The 19,293-nt window shown below is 40.7% G+C and overlaps 1 protein-coding gene across 2 annotated transcripts; it reads left to right on the top strand.

Moving 5' to 3' along the window:
- The first annotated feature begins 10,537 nt into the window (after window positions 1–10,537).
- On the top strand, window positions 10,538–19,041 carry GORASP1 (golgi reassembly stacking protein 1). 2 transcript variants are annotated; one of them, XM_087764169.1, is made up of 9 exons: window positions 10,538–10,698; window positions 13,129–13,209; window positions 14,260–14,463; window positions 15,135–15,221; window positions 15,582–15,712; window positions 16,230–16,371; window positions 17,001–17,145; window positions 17,496–17,654; window positions 18,366–19,041. In XM_087764169.1, exons 1-9 carry the CDS (start codon window positions 10,636–10,638, stop codon window positions 18,647–18,649), a joined length of 1,296 nt encoding a protein of 431 aa, XP_087620295.1. In that variant the 5' UTR covers window positions 10,538–10,635; the 3' UTR covers window positions 18,650–19,041. The 2 variants fall into 2 exon arrangements, with proteins under 2 accessions (XP_087620295.1, XP_087620382.1); XM_087764256.1 differs by lacking the exon at window positions 10,538–10,698 and having other exon boundaries at window positions 13,205–13,338.
- Window positions 19,042–19,293: the final 252 nt, after the last annotated feature.

Raw genomic sequence — 19,293 nt, 5'->3', positions numbered from 1 at the left:
TCTCTGCAGGTAGGTAAACGGTGTTAAAAGAACTATGTTTACATTAAAATTCCTGCTCTGTCTCTGATGGATTCACAAATGTATTTCTAATATGAAATCAGTTTCTCACTCACAGAAACACACACATACACCTGGCTCCCACACCACTTATCCTACTCACTGACTAGTCTGGCTTAATATCTGCCACACACCGACACACGTACCCTCACTCGCTCCAGCTGCTGGAACTACAGACACACAAGCCCCTATGACCCATGGTCCCGACCCGAGCTGCTGGCACTTAGACCTCCCTATAGACATCGCAGAGAGCCCCTCATCCAGGAGAATCGTTAAAAACTGAGGTTAACGAGGCTGTGCTGATCAGACACAGGGCATGGCTAGACAAGCGCACTGATCAGCAGCAGCCTGTTTACAGATGACCAACCCCTTTTATCTCCTTATACCTCTATTTTCCCATGCTTGTTCCTCTCCAAACCACCTTAATCCCTCCCTTTCCCCAGTTTTGGTTCCTCTGCTAAACATCTCATGATAAGTCTTGCAAAATCCCCAAATGCTCTTCCCCTGCATGCCATTATGTGTCCTGTGTGCCCAGGCAATAGTCCCCCTTAAGCCAAAGATGCTCTGGAGAACCTTCCCTGTTGACTCACGATGACAGGCTTCATCCCCAGCCGAGGGGACTGATGGCTCACCTGTGACAGCCCTGGGAGGAGCCAGGGCAGGGTGTCTGTATCTGAGACTGCGTTATTGGAATTCCCCTGCCATATCACATAACCTAACAAAGCTAACTGAACAGCGCATGGAAAGCATCTGGACACGGACTGGACGTGACATCAAAAACTGTCAGGCATGATAAGTGTGAGAAGCTGACAAAAGTTACAGATAATACCATGAGGAATGGCTGGATTTTGCAGGGGGTTCACAGGGAGTTACTTGAGAAATGGGTGACCCTCACAGATAACTGGAGGGGAGCACTGGGGATCTTTTTGTGGAGCAGAATCTTGCAAGGCCAACATCGAGTTAAGTGTATCAGCGATTCCACGTAAGGCCTAGGTAATGGCATCAGAAATACCAAATTAGGTTATGGATATAGCAAAACTGGGACCAATGGGGAAAAAGTAATGAGGGAACAAGACTGGGTTAAAGAAAGGGAGGTAAAAAGACGGCAAAAAGTAGGGTCAAGAAACAGGAGAAAGGATAACAACATATGGAAATCATGTCATCAGTGCTGTTTGGACACATCTGTTGAGCAGCCCTGGGCTTGTTCATCGTAGGTGGAGCAGGACAGTAAACCAAACCCGTTTGTTGTGACCATACTGTAATAGTCAAACCTGCTTCCACTGCCGGGAGGAGCAGGGTAGAGGCAGAGTGTGGTGGCTGGCTGGAGAACGCCTGGAGAGATGGACTGAGCATCCTGGTATCATGTGTTCTGGGCCTGACTCCACCAGCAGCTAAACACTACCTCATAATACACTCTGCTATCTTTGAGAGGTCACAACAACCAGGAGCGATAAAAAGGCACAATATCACAATCATCTTCAACACTGAAGGTCAAAGGAAGCACAGGCTGGTCAGACTAACCTCAGTTGTTGGGAAGGTTATGGCACAAATACCCCTTGAAGTCATTTCCAGTCACCTGAAGGAGAAGAAGGTGACTGAGATCAGCCAGTATGGATTTACCAAGGGAAAATTGCACCTGACCAACCTAGCTGCCTTCCACAATGAGATGACTGTGTGTGGATAGGAGGACAGCAGTGGAAGTTGTGTATCTTGACTTTAAGACAGTGTCCCACAGAATCCTTACAGCCAAATTGGTGACGTATGGACTGGAAGACTAAATAATAAGGTGGATGGGTGGATTGTCAGGTCAACTGTGGCCAATTACTAGTGGCATGCCTCAGGTCAATACTGTTCAATATCTTTATTAACAATTAGTGGGAGAGCACTCAATCCCATCATCCAGATCGTTAATCAGCTTGCCCTATAGTATAAACCTATACTTTATCAGCAGCATATGTCTTTAGACTCCCTTGGGAGTGATTCAGTCACTTAAACATAGGCTTAAACAGCCATTTTAAGTGCCCCAGAGTATCTGACACATCCTCACTGGGCTGGCAGTCTGACATAGGACCGATGTCTAGACGTGGTCCTGGGCAGCTGGCTCTAGGCAGCCCTGCCTGAGCACTGGGGTTGGACAAGATGACCTCCAGAGGTCCCTGCCAACCTCAACCGCTCTGTGATTCCATGGGGGACTCATTCACTTCTGAGGCTTTGAGGCAACTTAATCCAAATGCTATTCAAGTTATTTCAATCTGCTGATGACTGCATTACTGCTTGACTGCTATCAACGCAGTTAGCCTGCTCCTTCATCAAGCAGTGCCGCTTAAATGCTGCAACATTTCCAAGAGCTCTGTTGGTACAGAAAATAACTTTGCCTACCAACCTGGGTGACTGTGATAGCACTGGCACACTGGTACAGTAATGGAGACAATAAATTGCTTAGTTTCTGCAAGTCTCAGTAATCAGAAAAATAAGACTATTAAAGACATGTTATGCTGTACTGCTATACTAAATTCGGCTGCATCCTAGAGCTTTGAAAACACCACAACTTTCTTTACCAGTGAACATCAGTATGTTATTTACAATAAATGGGAATTCTCTCTTGTGAATACAAGAAGGGGCTTGAAACACACTACAGCAGTTCACCAAAATTAACAAAACTGGATACAACTGAACCCTTGCCTTTGCCTGGCAACTTTTACGTGCAGAAATATCTTTATTTATGCTTCTCCAGGGTTGCAAGATTCAATTCTTTACAAGATCTGTAGAGGTGATACTGTTAACAAGGTGATGATCATTTAAAATTTTAATGTATGATGTGCATATGCTGTCTTATCATTGCTATGGAGACAACTGCTTTCAGAATTCCTGTTTGTGAGGATCCTGTGCACGTCTTCAAGGAGGTATAAACAAATATGACTGAAGATCTTGACAGATTTATTAATATTTGCTATTGAAATGGATAATCTTGTCGGATACTTAATCACTCAGGACTAAATTCAATTGCTCACACGTTGGCATCCAGCATCCCTGGAGATCCCCCAAAGTATTTGAAGTGAGGGCTTACCTCCTCCTTCCCTTGGGAGCTGCTTTTAAGCTGAGGCTTTACCACCAGCCCCAGCCTGTGCTACGCCGCAGCAGCGTAGCAGTTCTATCTGTGCCCAGTCTCGGATTGTGGCCCTGGCATGGATGCGTTGGCTCTGCCAGCTAGAAGAGGAAAGCACTTGAGGTGAGCTGAACAATTCTCCACTTTCTCCACCTCCATTGGGTATAATGGGAGCTTTGACACCTATGGCTCGAGTCGTTTACCTGCCCGTAGCTGTCCTGTACCACCTGAGATGCCATACAGTATCTCACCTTGCCTTCAGACACTGTGCCAGAAAGGCGCCAGCACCCTGTCATTCGTCTGTAACGACTAACAGTCTTGTTCAGATTTCTCAAGCACCCTAAAGCATCTTAGCTGGCACTGAAACCCCGTGTTTAGGCACATTAATTAGGACCGTAGGCACTATATAGGCACCTTAATGTTGAACTGAACACTGCCCTACTAAGCACTATTCCACCAAGGACAATAATACTGCCATCAAGTAGTTTCCAGCTCAATGTCAAGTCCACTTTTTTTTTTTTTTCCCCAAACAGACCAAGCAATAAAATGTATCTTTTGAAGTAAGTTTAGCATATTTAAGAGATAGACAAAACCACTTTTTCAGGACAATAAAGGTTCTGTAAATCAGCTGCACAAATTTGAGAGGAAATTAATCTCCTTAAGAAAACGCAGCTTCAACAGATTTGATCTACTAGATGCTCTTCTTCTTATTTTCGCATAATGAATTTCTGTAATGCTTAGTTTCTATTCCCAATCATTTTGACCAAAACGTTACTGCGTGTTTAGGGTCTACTTCTTTGATCATCCTAAAAATTACTACAGGAGTATTATTATACAAATATTTTGTATTCATAATGACCAAAGAATTAATCTTCCATTAACATTTTTCATCCTTCTTGATTTTTCTAACTAATTAAACTCATTCACAGAATTTCCTCTGAATTGCAAGCTTGCTTCTGAAGCTTATGAGTTCAGATGGTATAACATTTGAAAATCTTTACTCCTTTGAAATTTTGAATTTGAACGTTTACTCCTTCATAATTTCTGATGAGTTCTACAGAAAACACTTCTGAAAGAGGCCAAAGATCTTTACTCACACTACATAATTCTTCTGCCATATTGAACAATTACTTGTACAATGGGGATGAGAAATCCTTAATTATAAGAGTTACAGCCAAGAAGCGCCTGTTTTTCTCCACTGATTGAAAAAAGGAACTTACGACTAACTCAGATGCAGCTTTGTCTACTACATCTACGTATCTAAACGTATTTTAGAATGGTCAGCACACATTTCACGTATCAACTTTCATTTACATAGGAAGCTTTAGAAAAGACTGATATTGCAAGCAAGCTGTAATTGCTAAGCATACAAAGAGCTTTGAAAAATAAGCATTTAAAAGTTTACAGTACTCTGCAGAATCTGTCAGTTCTGTATTACATTGTTTTAGTTTCATTACCATGAATGATAAATGACATTTCTTTCAAAATTCAGTATCTGCAAAAGCAAAGACCTCATATAGATATCATTGTGTGAAAATGCCACAACACTGCATTATTTCTAGTGGCCTAAAGCCCTATAACAATGAGAATATATTCCTAACGACCTGCCAGTTGTTCTGTTTTTAACCTTGCTTTACCAACTAGCTGGTTTTTATCACGTACTGACTTTATTATAAAAGGAAAATCCTCTGTTGACTAAGTATTTTGGAGAATGCTTAAAATATCACTCTTAGCCATTTACTAACAATAATACAATCCTATTTTCACTGTCTAATACACAAGTAACAGAATAAAATTGAAAAAGTAAGGTTTCAAAAAGTATTTACTAAGAAACTTGACAACAATTTTCATCCACCAGTTACGGAGCAGCCAGTTTTGATGACATCAACATGCAAGTAGGTAACCTTTGTGAAGTGTCACAGATGTGACAGGACAGTCCTCTTCATATATTTTCAGAAACTCTCTTAAATGCAGACTGTTCCCTGTATAACACAATTCATGAGGAAAGAAGAATCACGGAAAGAAACACAGGAAGAAGAGGCTTGAAATTAATCTTAAACTCCTTGTACCTTTTTTTCAGTAGGTCAGGATTTGCCTCTTAGTGGAGTGGTCTGTAAGACCTGCTCAGAAAGCCTTTTAATTCCAGACTCCTTGCCTCTGGCATATAATTACATCAAAGTAATTCTGAAGTTACAAGCAAATGTAAGTAGACCTGATGAAACAGTTTTACCCCCAACCATTATTTTATTGTTCCACTGTAGAAAAAAAGAATAAACATTCTTCCTCATCAGAAAAAGAATTTTGGATGAATGTAGAAATATCCACTAAAAAAAAAAAAAAATCAATCAATTTCCCCAGATTTTATAGTAAACAAGAAATGTAATTAGATAATTATAATCTTAAGCACAGTATCCATTAGGTTTTGAATATTTATATTTTCTTATATTTGGCTAAAAGTCTGATGATCTCATTTTACTTTTTAAATAGTGAGAACTTCTGTCTTGTTATGGATGAAATACCATTTATACACAACCTCTCTAGATCCAGGAGACATTTTCAGCATTGTGTCAGGTCCTTCATCATTTTTGTCCATTAGCCATAAAACCATTCCTGCATAATATAATTCATTAGTCCCTGCATTTTTCCTGTTTCTTTTGTTTTCCAGCTCTAAACCAGCTTCACAATCTAAAAAACAAAAATTCAAACAAAAATGTGCTAAATGTGTTAAATTTTGAAAAGTCATGTAATGACAAAAGCAGTCAAATCAAACAAGCCGCCTAATCCTTGAAACACACATGTAGGTAGCTTCTCAGATTGTGTTATTGAAATCGAAATTGTTCAGCATTTGCCAGATTGGAAAGTAAATTAGTAAGCTTTTCTCCTTTAGAAATTATACCTTTAAAAAATGATTTATTTTTGCACAAAGGCACACTGAAAAATAATATACAGTTCTCCACTGATATAGGATGTAAATCTCCCATTGCCTTGTACGGGACTTCAGCTCAGTCCCAACTGCTGTGGAACCTGAGGTCAATCCCATGTGAGCTGCAAGTGTTTTGTGTCTTTCAGGATCTTTATATTCCTAAAATTTATTACTTCTAATAGAAGAAATAGCTACTAGTTCGCATTCTCCTCTAGTGCTTGAAATACTCTTGTGCTTATGTTCTAGAAACACCCATGCAACTATTCAAAATAAATCTTTAGTGTAGCGCAGAATCATCTTCAAGGCAGCTACATGAAAATAAAACTTGATTTCTCTTCATGACAATACCATAATGTGATGACTATGAATTCTCCTATGTGATGCTGTTGCTTAATGATTTATTGAAGTCTCTGAGCTTTGTATAAGTTGACAGATAGAATATGCAAGCGCTGCTTAAGTGTTGAATAAACATGAGCTAAATTATTTTTCTAAATAAAAAAAAATGTGTTGCAAAAGAGTGGTCCAGGGCGGGTTAGATTTTTTTCAGTAATTCTAGTGACAGCAGCACTATTTTTGGTACTATTTTATTTAGCAAATTAGACAAAAAATTGCATAAAACATACCTGCATTTATCCTAGATTTCTTTCATTCTACAACATTCTACAACCTGGATAAGTGGATGAAACACTGAACTAACGTATTGCCAGGTTTCTGACTGTTGAAACCCGTGGCAAGTAATATGTAAAAGCACAGGGGAAAAAAACAAAACCCTTACCTATATTTTTACACCTTTCTCTGCATAAATGAGTTCCAAAAGACAACACAATGGCACACCAGAATGGTTCCTTCTGGCTTTTCCTAACTGTAAGATAGCACCTTGCATTTGTCCAGCAGACACGTTGCAGATGGATGGTTGATTCAGGCGTTATTAGCAATCACTTAAAAAGTTATTTGTATAAATGAACTCCGAGCCACAGTCTAACTATGTAGTTTGTTCCATTTGCATGCTCTATCACAATAGGCTATTCTCAGTGCATGCATGTTTCTACGATAGCTTTGTGAACTATGTGGAATAGCAAGGAGTAATGAGCTATGAGCATTAAGAACTGTGTTGGGTCAAACCAAAGCTACATCTAGCCCACCCTCTACCTGCAACAGCACCTACCAAAGACTAAGACTGGGACAGAAGTAAACGATACCTCCTTCGGACAGTCTCCCAGCCTTCAGATGGCTTCAACTCAGAAAATATCTTTCATTGTACTGGTTTCTGTGAACTTATTTGTCCTCCCCGGATTCTTCTGCAGTGAACTTGCCCACTGCCTCCTTGGGTCCAGATAAATTCTTGGCATCACAATCTCCTGTGGAGGAGAGTTGCAGAACTCAATTAACTGTTACATGAAAAATCACCTCCTTTTGCTTACTTTGAATGTGTGCCCTCATAGTTTCAACAGTTCCCTTGCTATTAAATTGAAAGAGAGCAAACACTCAATTCCTGACTACTCTCTCCGTACCACAAATGATTTTATAGCACGTTCTCTCTTCAGCTCTCCCTCTTCCAAATGAAAAAGCCCTGGTTTACTTATCATTCCCTGTGTGGTAACTAGTGATACCTTTAATCATTGCTGCTGCTCTTTTTCAAGCTTCCCCATTTCGGCTACTTTTTTTTTTTTTAATGGAAGGAGATCTGGGAAAACTATGAGTTTATACAGTAAATCGACAATGTCCTCTTTCTTAGTCTCCGTTGTTTTCCTGATAGTTCTTAATAATGGATTTGTTTTTTGGCTACTTCCGATTTCTGAAATGACATTTTGTAAACTCTAGATCTCACTTCAGACTGTTGCTGAACAGCTCAAAGCCCACCTTCTCACGAGTGGAATTAGTCAGGATTTTTCCCCACGTGTATCATTTTATGTTTATCTGCACTTAATTATACCTGTGGTTTTATTGCCCACCTGATCTTCTAAGATCCTTCTGCATTTCTGCAATTGCTCTTTAGCTTTGCTATTCTGAATAATTCCATGGCAGCAGTACATTTTTTCATCTCACTGCTTATCTCTTTTTCCAGGACTTTTACAATATGAAGCAGGGTTTAACCGTTTTTTTGGCTAACTCTGTGGATGATCTTTCCAAGCAGCGATCATTCACTCCTACCATCTACTTCTTATCTTTTAACCATTCTAAATAAAGATATCTAAATAAAGCTATCTTACGGTATTGCTGCTTAGTTCCCTTGATAAGCCCTTGATAAAGCTTTGATAAGGGACTTTTTGAAATCTAACCAACGAGATCGCTCCTTTCTGTATGTTTGTTAACACCTTTAGGAATTCCAACAGATGTGTGAGACAGGACATCCCTTTATCAGAGCCATGTCGACTCTTCCCAAGAATACAATACTTAGGTACCCACTAAAACTGTCATTTATTATAGTTTCTATTACTTCGTTGACAGAGGCTGACAGACCTCCCCTTCAGATCTCTACTAGAGTCCTTTTTTAAAAAATAGGGTATTTGCTACTTTCTAGTCCCCTGCAGCCAATGTCCTTTTAAGCAAGAAGTTGAATATAACTGTTTTGTAGGTGTGCTAGCTCATTCCCAAGTCCCTTTGAAGAGACTGGGTAAGTACCACCTATTCCTGCAAACTGTTACTGATCATTTTGTCTGTTCCATGATCTTTTTGACCTTCACCTTAATATAAGACAGATGCTCGGATGAGTTCCCTACAAAGAAAGGTTTGGGGATGGGAACCACCTCACTGTCTTCCATGGTAAACATGAATGCAAATAATTCCTGTAGACTTATTTTGCTATGGTCTTATGTTTCCTAAGCACTCATTTTATACTGGGATCAGACGCTTCTCTGGCATCTATTTTTGGTATGTCTGAAGAAAGATTTCTTATTTCTATTATTTATAGAAACACAATTACATGGCCAACACTGCAGTTCTTCATTGGCACACCTGTTATAAAAGATGTTCTGAAGAAAAGGAATTTAACAAAAAATATAATTATGTGATAAGGTTCCCAAATATGTAGCAGAAAACACAGAAGAATGTTTGACACAATTTTTTTTTTTAATACTTACATGCACTTCTACTCTATGCCTAATGAATGCAATGCACAGATCTGCAGTCACAGCTTAGAGATAACACCAGAAAAAAGTTACTTAAAAAGGCTCCTGAGAATATCCTGGCCTTTCTTTGGAGAAAAAATGAGCCAGTATGTATGGCTTTCAAGCATAAATAGCTATTGAACTGACAGGGAATTTAAGAGTTTCACTTGGAAGCAAAGGCAGAGGATGGAGAAAGCAGCTCTTTTTCTCTTCTGTCTTTATGCCTCGCACTTCAACCACAGAAATTATGTGGATGCGTCCTTTGGGAAAATGACATCTCGGAGGTGAGAGCAGTAACTACGAAGGAGTTTTACTAAAATGGATGCTTTTTTATTGGAATGAAAGTACTCATGCAGGAAATATATTAATATAATAATGCTTCAACTTATTACTATTACTCTTACTTTGAAAACTTCCACAACTTTTCCATTAATGGGTTAAAGGCAGAATCAGAAGAATTCATCCTAAGTAAAACAGAGTGGAACAGATATGAAATTTCAGGGGAATATAAATATCACCACTTCTTAATAATTACCTAAACACAAGGCCCTCTGTGCCTTGAAAAACAGCCACAGTGGGCCATTGACTTGCTTCTTCAAAGTCTGCCAATCGTCTCAGCTGGTGGAAATACTTTTCTTGAGCGCAATACATATTATATGCCTACAGAGAGGTGCGGAACAGAAACACTTGCTCTTTTGAAATGTGCAAATTAGGTATTGGTAAAAAATTATAATCTCTTTCTGGATTATACTAACAGGAGTATAACTTTTAAAGGCTGTTAGAATGAGAACAGTAGTCAACTGTTTTTTACAGTGATTTGTAGGAATACACGTGAAAAAAAAAAAATTATAAGTGAGTCTGTTTCTGCCAGAAAAAAAGGTCCCGAGACCCAAACAGCCATTCAGCCGCCCGCCGGCTGCTGGAGGGGCTGCCCGGGCTCGGCAGGGAGCACCCCGATCCGCGTTTCAAGCGGCAGCAGTTCAGGGCGCTTCGAGCGCCGGGGCAGGCCGAGGGGAGAGCGAGGGCCCACCCCACCGCCTGCCTTCCCCTCCCCGGGCGCGGCGCCTGGGTCTCTGCCTCCCTCCGAGGAGCGGGGGGGGGGGAGCCGCAGCCCGGCTCGGGGCTGTGACAGACCCTCTGCGGGCCAGCCGAGCCCTGACAGGGCTCAGCGACCCCCGCACCCCGCCGCTCCTCCTCAGCGCTGCCCCCGGCCGCCGCTCGCCCCTTTCCCGCCCTCGGGATCGCCCCCCCGTCACGCGCCGCGCCTGGCCGGCAGGGAGCGGAGTCGAGCCGAACTCCAGTTCCCCTCCGTTGTGCGCGGGCGCTGCGCTCGGCGCTCGCTTGCTTAGGCCTGCGACGCCCTCAGCAGAGGGAGCGGCGGGAGGGCGATGCTCGTTGCTGCCGCCGCCGCCTGAGGGTCCCGTCCCGTCCCGTCGGTGGGCATGGGGCTGGGTTCGAGCTCCGAGGTCCCCGATGGCGGCGCCGAGGGCTTCCACGTACACGGGGTGAGGCGGCCGCCGCCGGGAGGGCGGTGGGAGAGGAGGGAGGAGAGGGCGGGAGGGCCCCGAGGGGCGGCGGGCGCTGAGGTGCGTGTGGGGTCTGGCGGGGCGCGGCGTCCCGCTTCCCCCCGCTGAGGCAGGCCGAGCCCGGCACGGGAGAGGGCGCTGGGCTCGGGACGGCGGGCCTGGCGGCCGCGGGATCCCTGGTCCCTACCTGGTGGCTCCTTCCAGGGAACTGCCACGACGGCAGGGGAGGAGCGGCCGCCCCGCTCCCGGTAGGCGGTGGGTGCCCACCCCGGCGGCTTCACCGGGCTCGGAGCCTCGACCTGCGAGGTCTTGGCTGCTGGACAGCCCAGGGGAGCCTTTTGTGCTGTTTTCGAGGAATCTGAAATATTTTAAGAGTAGCATAGCCCTCCCTCCGCGCTCCCCTCCCCGTTCCCTTGACTTGAAGATTTGACCAATTTCTGTGCGGACCTGGACAGCGTCTTGGCTGGGGGTTAATTACCGCTCCAGCCAGCGTTTTCCCGAGGGGCTGCGTTTCACAGTGCTGTATCTAGATGCAAATTTGTTGTAACTTCTCTGTCTGGCAAATTGACTGTAAGCACATTGGTTTAAATGCATATCTTGGAGCTTAAAGATAGGCAGAGGTATTGCTGATAACAGTTGTTGCCTAAGTTACCATTTCATTTAGTTCGTGGTCTTCCTCCCTGAAATAAGAGTGGAAACGTTGTTGCCCTATGCTGCTTTCCACTTCCCCAGCAGTTAGTGTTTCTCAATATCAGAAGATGTGTTTAGGGTACCAGTGTTGTTATGAAATCTGCTTTTGTCAGTCTCCTTAACCGAGTTAACTCCATCAGAAATGACTGTTGGTCACGAAATGCCTCCTCCTTTTATGAGCAGGATACTGCTCAGTTTTCTGTACTGGAGGATGATTTTGGTGACCTAAAGCATGCAGGAGACAAAGTCATTTTTTTTTTTTCTCCAGGGAACTCACAACTTTTGATGTGGTGTCATTTTGAAAACAAAATACTGCAGGATTGTTTTGCAACTTACAGCTTCGTGTGGGAATCTGTATGGCTTTTAGACATCTGAACAATGATGTCATGAGCTCTGTAATAACTTCCATGTACTTCTTTTTGTGTACATTTTCATCCTGGACATTGTGTTATGTGATAGTTTCATTGTAAGGCTTCTTGCACGTTATTTAGAATTGGGATGTAGGGTAAACTCTTTAACCTTCAGCTTGGTTCAGTAGAAGCTGGCTGTTTGCTTTTGATGCAATTTATGGTTGTGATGAAAGTTAGTACTTCCTACTCCAATTGTGGTTACAGTGGTCAGTCTTGACTGTTTAATAATAAAGCATGATTTTTTTTTTTTTGCTTTAAAAGCTTTTGCTGAAGTAACTTACGTGTATTTTACAACTTGCGTAGACAGCAAAAATAACTTGCCAGCAAAAGCCCCGATACTGATCCAACTTTACTTAAAAATATAGCAGTTTGGTAACACAAGACCAAATGTAAGATGTAGCAGTTTTAACGTTGCTAGCAATGAACTTCTTAGGTTAGATGGCGCGTGGGTTGTAACAGCACTTAAATTGTGGGGTGGCTTTCAGGAGTCAAATATATTGCAGGTTAAGGGCTGTACTGCTGAGTTCACAAAAAGTAAAGTTACAAGCAGCATGAACTGTTAGCATGTTTGCCATGGTTCCCTTAGTATCATGTTGCTTTGTTAGTATACTTTGAAATGGGTGTACTCTCATATGCTCTGCATTTATCAAGTTCTGTGTAATTTTTTGTGGGTTTCATCCTGGTGTGAATGCATTTTAATAGGTATTCTCTATATTTCTTTATTACATCTGTTTTATGATAACTTGGTTATAATGAAATTGAGATGTTGTAACCCTTACATATCTTTTCTAAGTGATGGCAATCTTCTTGACCACTACTTGTGGTTAGCCATGAATTTGTAGCATACTCCCTTAAGTGTTCTTATTCTAATGTGCTGTTAATTGTGGGAACCTAACTATAAACTGTGTTTATGTAAAAAATAGATGTGATGTAACTGGGGACTCTCAATGTGCTCAGGCTGTTAGTAGCATGGAAGAAAATCCTGAAGCAGCACTTTGAAAACTAAGCCCTTCTTCGAAGTCCTCAATATTTAATAATGCCATGCTGTGCACTTTGCATCACGATATTTGTGTGTTGTATGGGGTTCAAAATCTGTTTTTTTACAGCTTAATAATTAAGCTCTAAACAGTTGCTTGTCGTTCTATAAAAATAAGTTCACAATTGTGGACTGCTTCCTGAGGTCTGTCATTTGGTATCTCATCTATGGTTCAACTCAAAAGTAAATATTGAATCAAGTGTAAAGATTAACACTGTCCCTTAGTGTAACTAGAGATCAATGCGTAATAAAAGTAAAATGTATGTTTTGCAGGTTCAAGAAAACTCCCCAGCTCAACAAGGAGGACTGGAACCTTTCTTTGATTTCATCCTTGCGATAGGACACACTAGGCTTGTAAGCCTCAAATGATTTTATTTTTTCCCCTGCATGAAATATGGGTATTGTAATGATGAAAGGTAGAAGCCAAAGCTGTCATGGTAAAGAAAACGTTTCATATTGGATGTTATATATGGCATTAACAAGGTAAAGTAAAACTTGGTGGTGTTCAAAGTCTCCTCTCTGGCTGGATCCAAATCTGAGGAAAGTCGTTATTTATGCCTTTAGTAGCCTTAACTTCTTAACAGATTAACACAATGTTTATTATATTACTCGTTCATGCATATTTTCTGCCACAAGGTGAATATTGAACTGGTGAGTCAATGGTAAGAGCTCAACATTTGTTTAAACAAACTTGTTTCAACATTTGATAAAATATGAAAAAGAATCATGGCCTGTCTGCTTATACTTAAGACTGGCAACACAGTTCCTGTATGGTGAGTTAAGAAAGAGGAGTTGAGTTTCGGTCGGGTGTTTTTTTAGTTTAAAAGGCTCACAGCTTTGGCTGTATGCTTCATCCTAGCTACATACAAGGTGTATTCATTAAGTTTGTCTTGCTTTTGTTAGTGGAGGTGTCTTTCTGGAAATGATTGTTATAATGGTAGATTTTGGTTAAAAGATCAATCTTTTAACGTGACAGAAATGATGATAGTTCTCTACGCTGCTCCCAAATAGTCTGTCCTTTCACAGTCAGTTTGCAATGACTCTGAAGGGCTGTTGAGTGAGGACTGGGATCAGAGGCATGAAGTAAAATGTTCCTGCTTATTGTTATGACCACGTAGTTGAGATCTAATATTGCTGCTGTTATTTAATAGCAGTTATGAACAACAGGAAAGCAAGCGATGAAACTGAATAACAGTACTTGCTTATATAAAGGGACACGAGCTGGCAGTACTGACTTCTTTCTAATAAAAGAAAATTGAACTGCTGGGACTGATTGTGAGACACAGAGCCTAAACTTTGACAGTTTTGGTTCTTTCTATTCAAATTCTGCTACAGGTGTGACATCTATTTTACAGGTGCAACTAGAACTAATGTTAATCATATATCGCTTTCTGTGCTCTACAGAATAAAGAAAACAATATGTTGAAAGATCTGCTGAAGGCAAATGCTGAAAAAGCAGTGAAGCTGGAGGTGTATAATATCAAAACAATGAAAATAAGAGAGGTGGAGGTGATCCCCAGTAACATGTGGGGAGGACAAGGTCTTCTTGGAGCCAGCGTGAGGTTCTGCAGTTTCCAGGGAGCCAATGAACACGTGTGGCACGTCTTGGTGAGACAGAATTCTTTCGTGGCTTAGTGTTCATACAGCCTTGTTTTTAAGTGCAATGTTTAGAAGCAACTTGTATGTAGAAGTACAATGCTGAAATCACACAGAAGAAGGGAACGCAGTCTTGAGAGTTTGTCTGAGGTATTTGAATATGGACAAGTAGTGGGTAACTTAGTGTTGCCTGTTACTGGGAGGAAAAGTAACTCCATCCCAACCAGACCAAGTAGTTTGTGATGGAGGGAAGGTTTTTTTGTCTTATGTCAATGGCAAAAGCAGAAAAGATTCTGGCTCGATAGGTCTGTGTGTTGGCTGAACTTCATCGAAGTAATATTAATGTTAACAAAAAGCACCAAAAAATTATTTTAAAATTAAGAGGGAGAGCTGAAAGAGTAGAACAGAATAGGAAAGACTATGTTATGTGTCTGGTTGTTTAAATAAATGCAACTTTTCAACATCTTCAGAGTATCTCATTTTGAATTGGTAGTATCCTGGTCTTTCTTATTCAGCATGTTTTACAAGATGTCACACCTAGGTGTAGACTGTTCAAGGACTTCTATTTTGTCCCATAAACAAAATATTCTTTCCTTCTGTTGTTTTTGGAGTTAGATTTCCTTTTTGATCTCGGGGTAGTTTATCCTGCTGGAGTGCAGATGACACATGTCATTCTTTCACAGGATGTTGAACCTGCGTCTCCTGCAGCACTAGCTGGTCTCCAGCCATACACCGACTACATTGTTGGATCTGATCAGATTCTTCAGGAGGTAGGGCGCATGTTCCTTCAAGTAGTGATTGTCTTCATGCCCGCCAAATGTATGTTGTAGGCTTTGGTTTTTTTATAAATATAATTGCGTGTACATCAAATGTATGGGGATAGTTTTTTGGCATTTCAGGAGGTTGATGTTTATGACAGATGCTTTATAGTTGAGGTAAACATTATCTTTTTTAATCTGACAATAAAAAAGTTGCCCCTAAAGATCAAACTACACTTGTGAGTTTTAGCCTGTCTTTGGGTTTTTAATATCTCATATTGAAGCAAGTAACTGCGTAAAACGCTAACTTGCTTCCAGCTCCTTGTCTTACACATTTGAGTTTAATAACTACTACATTTTTTTTTTTCTTAGTCAGAGGATTTCTTTTCACTGATTGAATCCCATGAGGGGAAGCCGCTGAAGCTGATGGTTTATAACACTGAAGCAGATTCCATTCGAGAGGTAGTTGTGACTCCCAATGGAGCCTGGGGTGGAGAAGGAAGGTACTGATCTCCGGACAGTCACTGGCTGATGACAGGTTATATACTCACTGTAAATGAGCTCCTGTTAAGAGTATTGTAATTATTATTGATTACAGCTTGCTGTTTTCAAGTTAAGCCTTGTTTTCTTACACTTGTCACACAAAACTGTTCATCTTTCCATAAAAAAAAAGCTTAGAACTACGAATTAGGCATGTTCTGGATCTAATCCTGTTTGAGTTGAAACCAATGGCAAAACCAAACAAAAACAAACAGAACAAAATCCAAATCAGGTCAGATTATATGTTTTGTAAAGACATAAAAATAATCAACTGAAAGCTAAGCTGTGTATGTCTAAATGTCAGTAGCAGAGTGCTCCTTGAGTATTATAAGTAAGTGAAATGATTCTCACAGGTAGGTGTTTCTTGCTATAGATTAAAGACTCAAACTCTTTTTGTTTTAGAGAGTCAAAATTTAAAACACTTATTAGCTTTGTTAAGAACACCTTTTTTTCAAGTCTTATTTTACTTTTCTTGTACAGTTTAGGATGTGGTATTGGATATGGCTATTTGCACAGAATTCCAACACAGTCTATAGTATCAAAGAAAAAGCCAGAAAGCAAACCACCTTCACCCTTACCAGAAGCTGGAACGCCTCTACCATCTACTAATGGTTACACAGAGGTATGTAAGAAATCAGTTATGTTCTCTGGAGTTTCAACATTTTCTACTTGTGGGAATGTTCGTAATAGAGTTTATTTGAGTACAGCATACAATTTTGCTTGAACAAAATGGAGTTAGGTGAAGGGAAAGTGAGAGCTGATGATGCTGAACAGATGACAGGAAGGGTAACATGGGCGAGAAACTCTGTTTGCTGAGCTGTACCCTCTATTTTCTCAAGCTTTCAGCAGGTATTCTTCCATATTCCTCATTGTATTTGGGTGCAATTACATATATTACAATTACTCTTTCACCAGTGTGGCCTGATAGAAATTTTTGCCAGAGATTTTCTTTCTGTTTTGAAGCCTTGTATCAGACAATGAGAACCACATGAGAAGAATACCATTCTCATTAGGAAATAAAATACACCTACAAGAATTAAGTACGGACTGTTCTTCTAAGAACGCACTGGCTTTAAAAGGCTACATTGGAACATGTCCAGATCGGTGGCTCGACTGTCAGTTTTGGCATCATAGGTTCTGTCTGAATTGGTGTACTTGGAGACCGAGGCAGAATGCTTTCATAGGAAGGTCATCTTCAGGTGAAGCTTTCAATATAAAAAGATGCTTTTCCTTCTTACTGTGTCATTCCAGACTCCATTATTGGCACCTGCTTCTCAGAGTGACAACTCTGACATAGTTATGAACTTGGATCATTCCACAGATCAAGAAATGAGTGGTTATTCACCAGAAAGCTCACTTTCTCCTCCTCCCCCTCTCCAGAGAGTTATGGATCCAGGTATATTTTCTTGGGTGCTTTTTTCAGCAATTCTGTAGAGGACATCTGGGTAAACTAATAAGTTCTTAAACAAGTTTGAGACTTAAATACAGAACTATGAGCATCGGTGGTTATTTTCCTTAAAGTTTTTGACTTCACTGAATTTCAGAATGGTGGAGTTTGGGTACTGTGAACCTGACTGAGGTTAACATTTTGCAGAATTCTTTCCGCTGATGTCAGCTAACTTTTAGGTTAAATACATTTGCATTTAGCAGGGAGGGGACTTCACTGACCAGTCTGGATATAACATGTCTTTTTGAATCTAGAATTTTGTGTTACATCTAAAACAGTACTGTAATATTTGCTTTCAGGATTTCTAGATATGTCTGGTATTTCATTTCCTGAACTCGCTGACTTAACAAAAGCGTCCAGCATGTCTTCATCGGCCTCCTTCAACACGCCAGCAGCAGATGCTTTCGTAGGCACTGAAAAGTTAATGATGTCCAACAATGACGCTTCTGCTTATTTTGGTAAGTGTATTCGAGATTTCCTTTAGGCCTCTGACCTAATTTCTGGAATGGCACCAACTCATGCCTTTTCAACGGTATCATGCTTTTTGGAAATAAGCCAATTTTTAAAAAAAAAATCAGAAAGGGGATTGGCTAAAATAGGGTGGAAAAAGTAGCAGAAATCAGGTGTAGAAATGGACAAAAACTAATAGGCTTTTTTATAAGATTATAGAATGGGTGTCTTTTTCTTTAAATGAAGATGTTGATGATCCAAATTAAACTGACCTTAAAAGTAGGTATTTCTAAAATCAGCATAAATGAGTTTTTGTACCACAGGCTTCTCTTCACAGTTGTAAAGTGAAAACAAAATTGCAGTAATTTTAATAGTGACTTTCCTATTTAAAAAAAAAATATATCTTCACATTATGGATGCCTTTCCCTTTTAAGCGGTGGGGTGATTGAGAGTTGTAACACAAAATAAAACATCTCTAGTATAAGAATACAGCAGCCCAAATGGTTCGTGGTCTCTTAAAAGCCTCCTTGCACCATCAGATTTTCTGGATTTGGGGAGAACTGAGTAAATGCAGCCCATGTATTTGCCGGTTGTGAATCTGGTTATGTGCCTGTACGAGGTATCTCCTTCGAGCTGTTTTTCTAGATGTATGGTAACCAGAGGCACTGGCCGTTAGCCTGACAGCGTTTGTTTTTTTACAAACTATTTCCATTTCCTAGAAAATGCCACAGCTTTGGACCCTGAAGATGCAACCATGTATTCTGAAGGCTCAGTCAAGCAGCCTGAGTTGGACAACCTACCGCCTTCAGTTCCATCTTTACCTTCTTTTGCTCTTCCCAATGAATTTTCTTCAAAAACAACACTAGGAACTGATCCCGACAGCCAAGAAACAAAGCTGCTCTTCAACAGTATCGAGAGCTCGTTAACCACTACTCCGGTGAAACCAGATGATGAAGCAGCATGTGAACAGAAAGAAGCAGCAGCTGCAGAAGACCATGAGTGAAATGGATGCTGCTTTTGTTTACAGACTGCCATATGCTGTAATACTACAGCCTGGAATATTTTTCTGATCTTGAAAGAATTGAAGTTACTCTATTTTGTTAGTGTAGGCAATATTATAAAAGAAATCATATGAAGTACATAGCCTATTGTCTTTTCCGGTCATTGTTTAATGGATTGATCTGTGTTCAAACTTTGAATGCTGTCCAAAATCACGAAATTAATGGAGAGATTAATGCAGAAACAAGTTGGAGACTGGCAAAACGTCAAGTTCCTGAATTCACATTTGCCTACAAATGCTCCTGAATGTATTTATGAAGGCACTCTGCCTGAACAGTGACACTTGATGATGATTTTCTCAGTATGATTGATGGCATTAAAAAAAAAAAAAAGCTATTTATGGTTTTGACTTGCTAGAAAGCTTTTCTAACCGTACACCTCAATTTGACAGTTCTTGTCACTTTCAAGGCATTTCCTACTTGTCTTAGAGTTTCCCTTCTCTGTAACAGCTATTCACGTACCTTCTCTACAGCTGCTTTTGCAGGAAAGGAAGTACCGTGCGCTTTGAAGTTGCAGCATATAGATAGGACAAAATCGTATGGGTGGGTCCTGTCATTCACTTTAGCTCTTCAATGGATCATGTGGTTG

Source organism: Nipponia nippon, unplaced genomic scaffold (assembly GCF_047370975.1).
Source record: "Nipponia nippon isolate SJK-2023a ecotype South Korea unplaced genomic scaffold, ASM4737097v1 scaffold_1, whole genome shotgun sequence".
NCBI classification, from domain to species: domain Eukaryota; kingdom Metazoa; phylum Chordata; class Aves; order Pelecaniformes; family Threskiornithidae; genus Nipponia; species Nipponia nippon.
The sequence above is the reverse complement of the archived record's forward strand: the minus strand, read 5'-3'. Positions and strand labels throughout refer to the sequence as shown.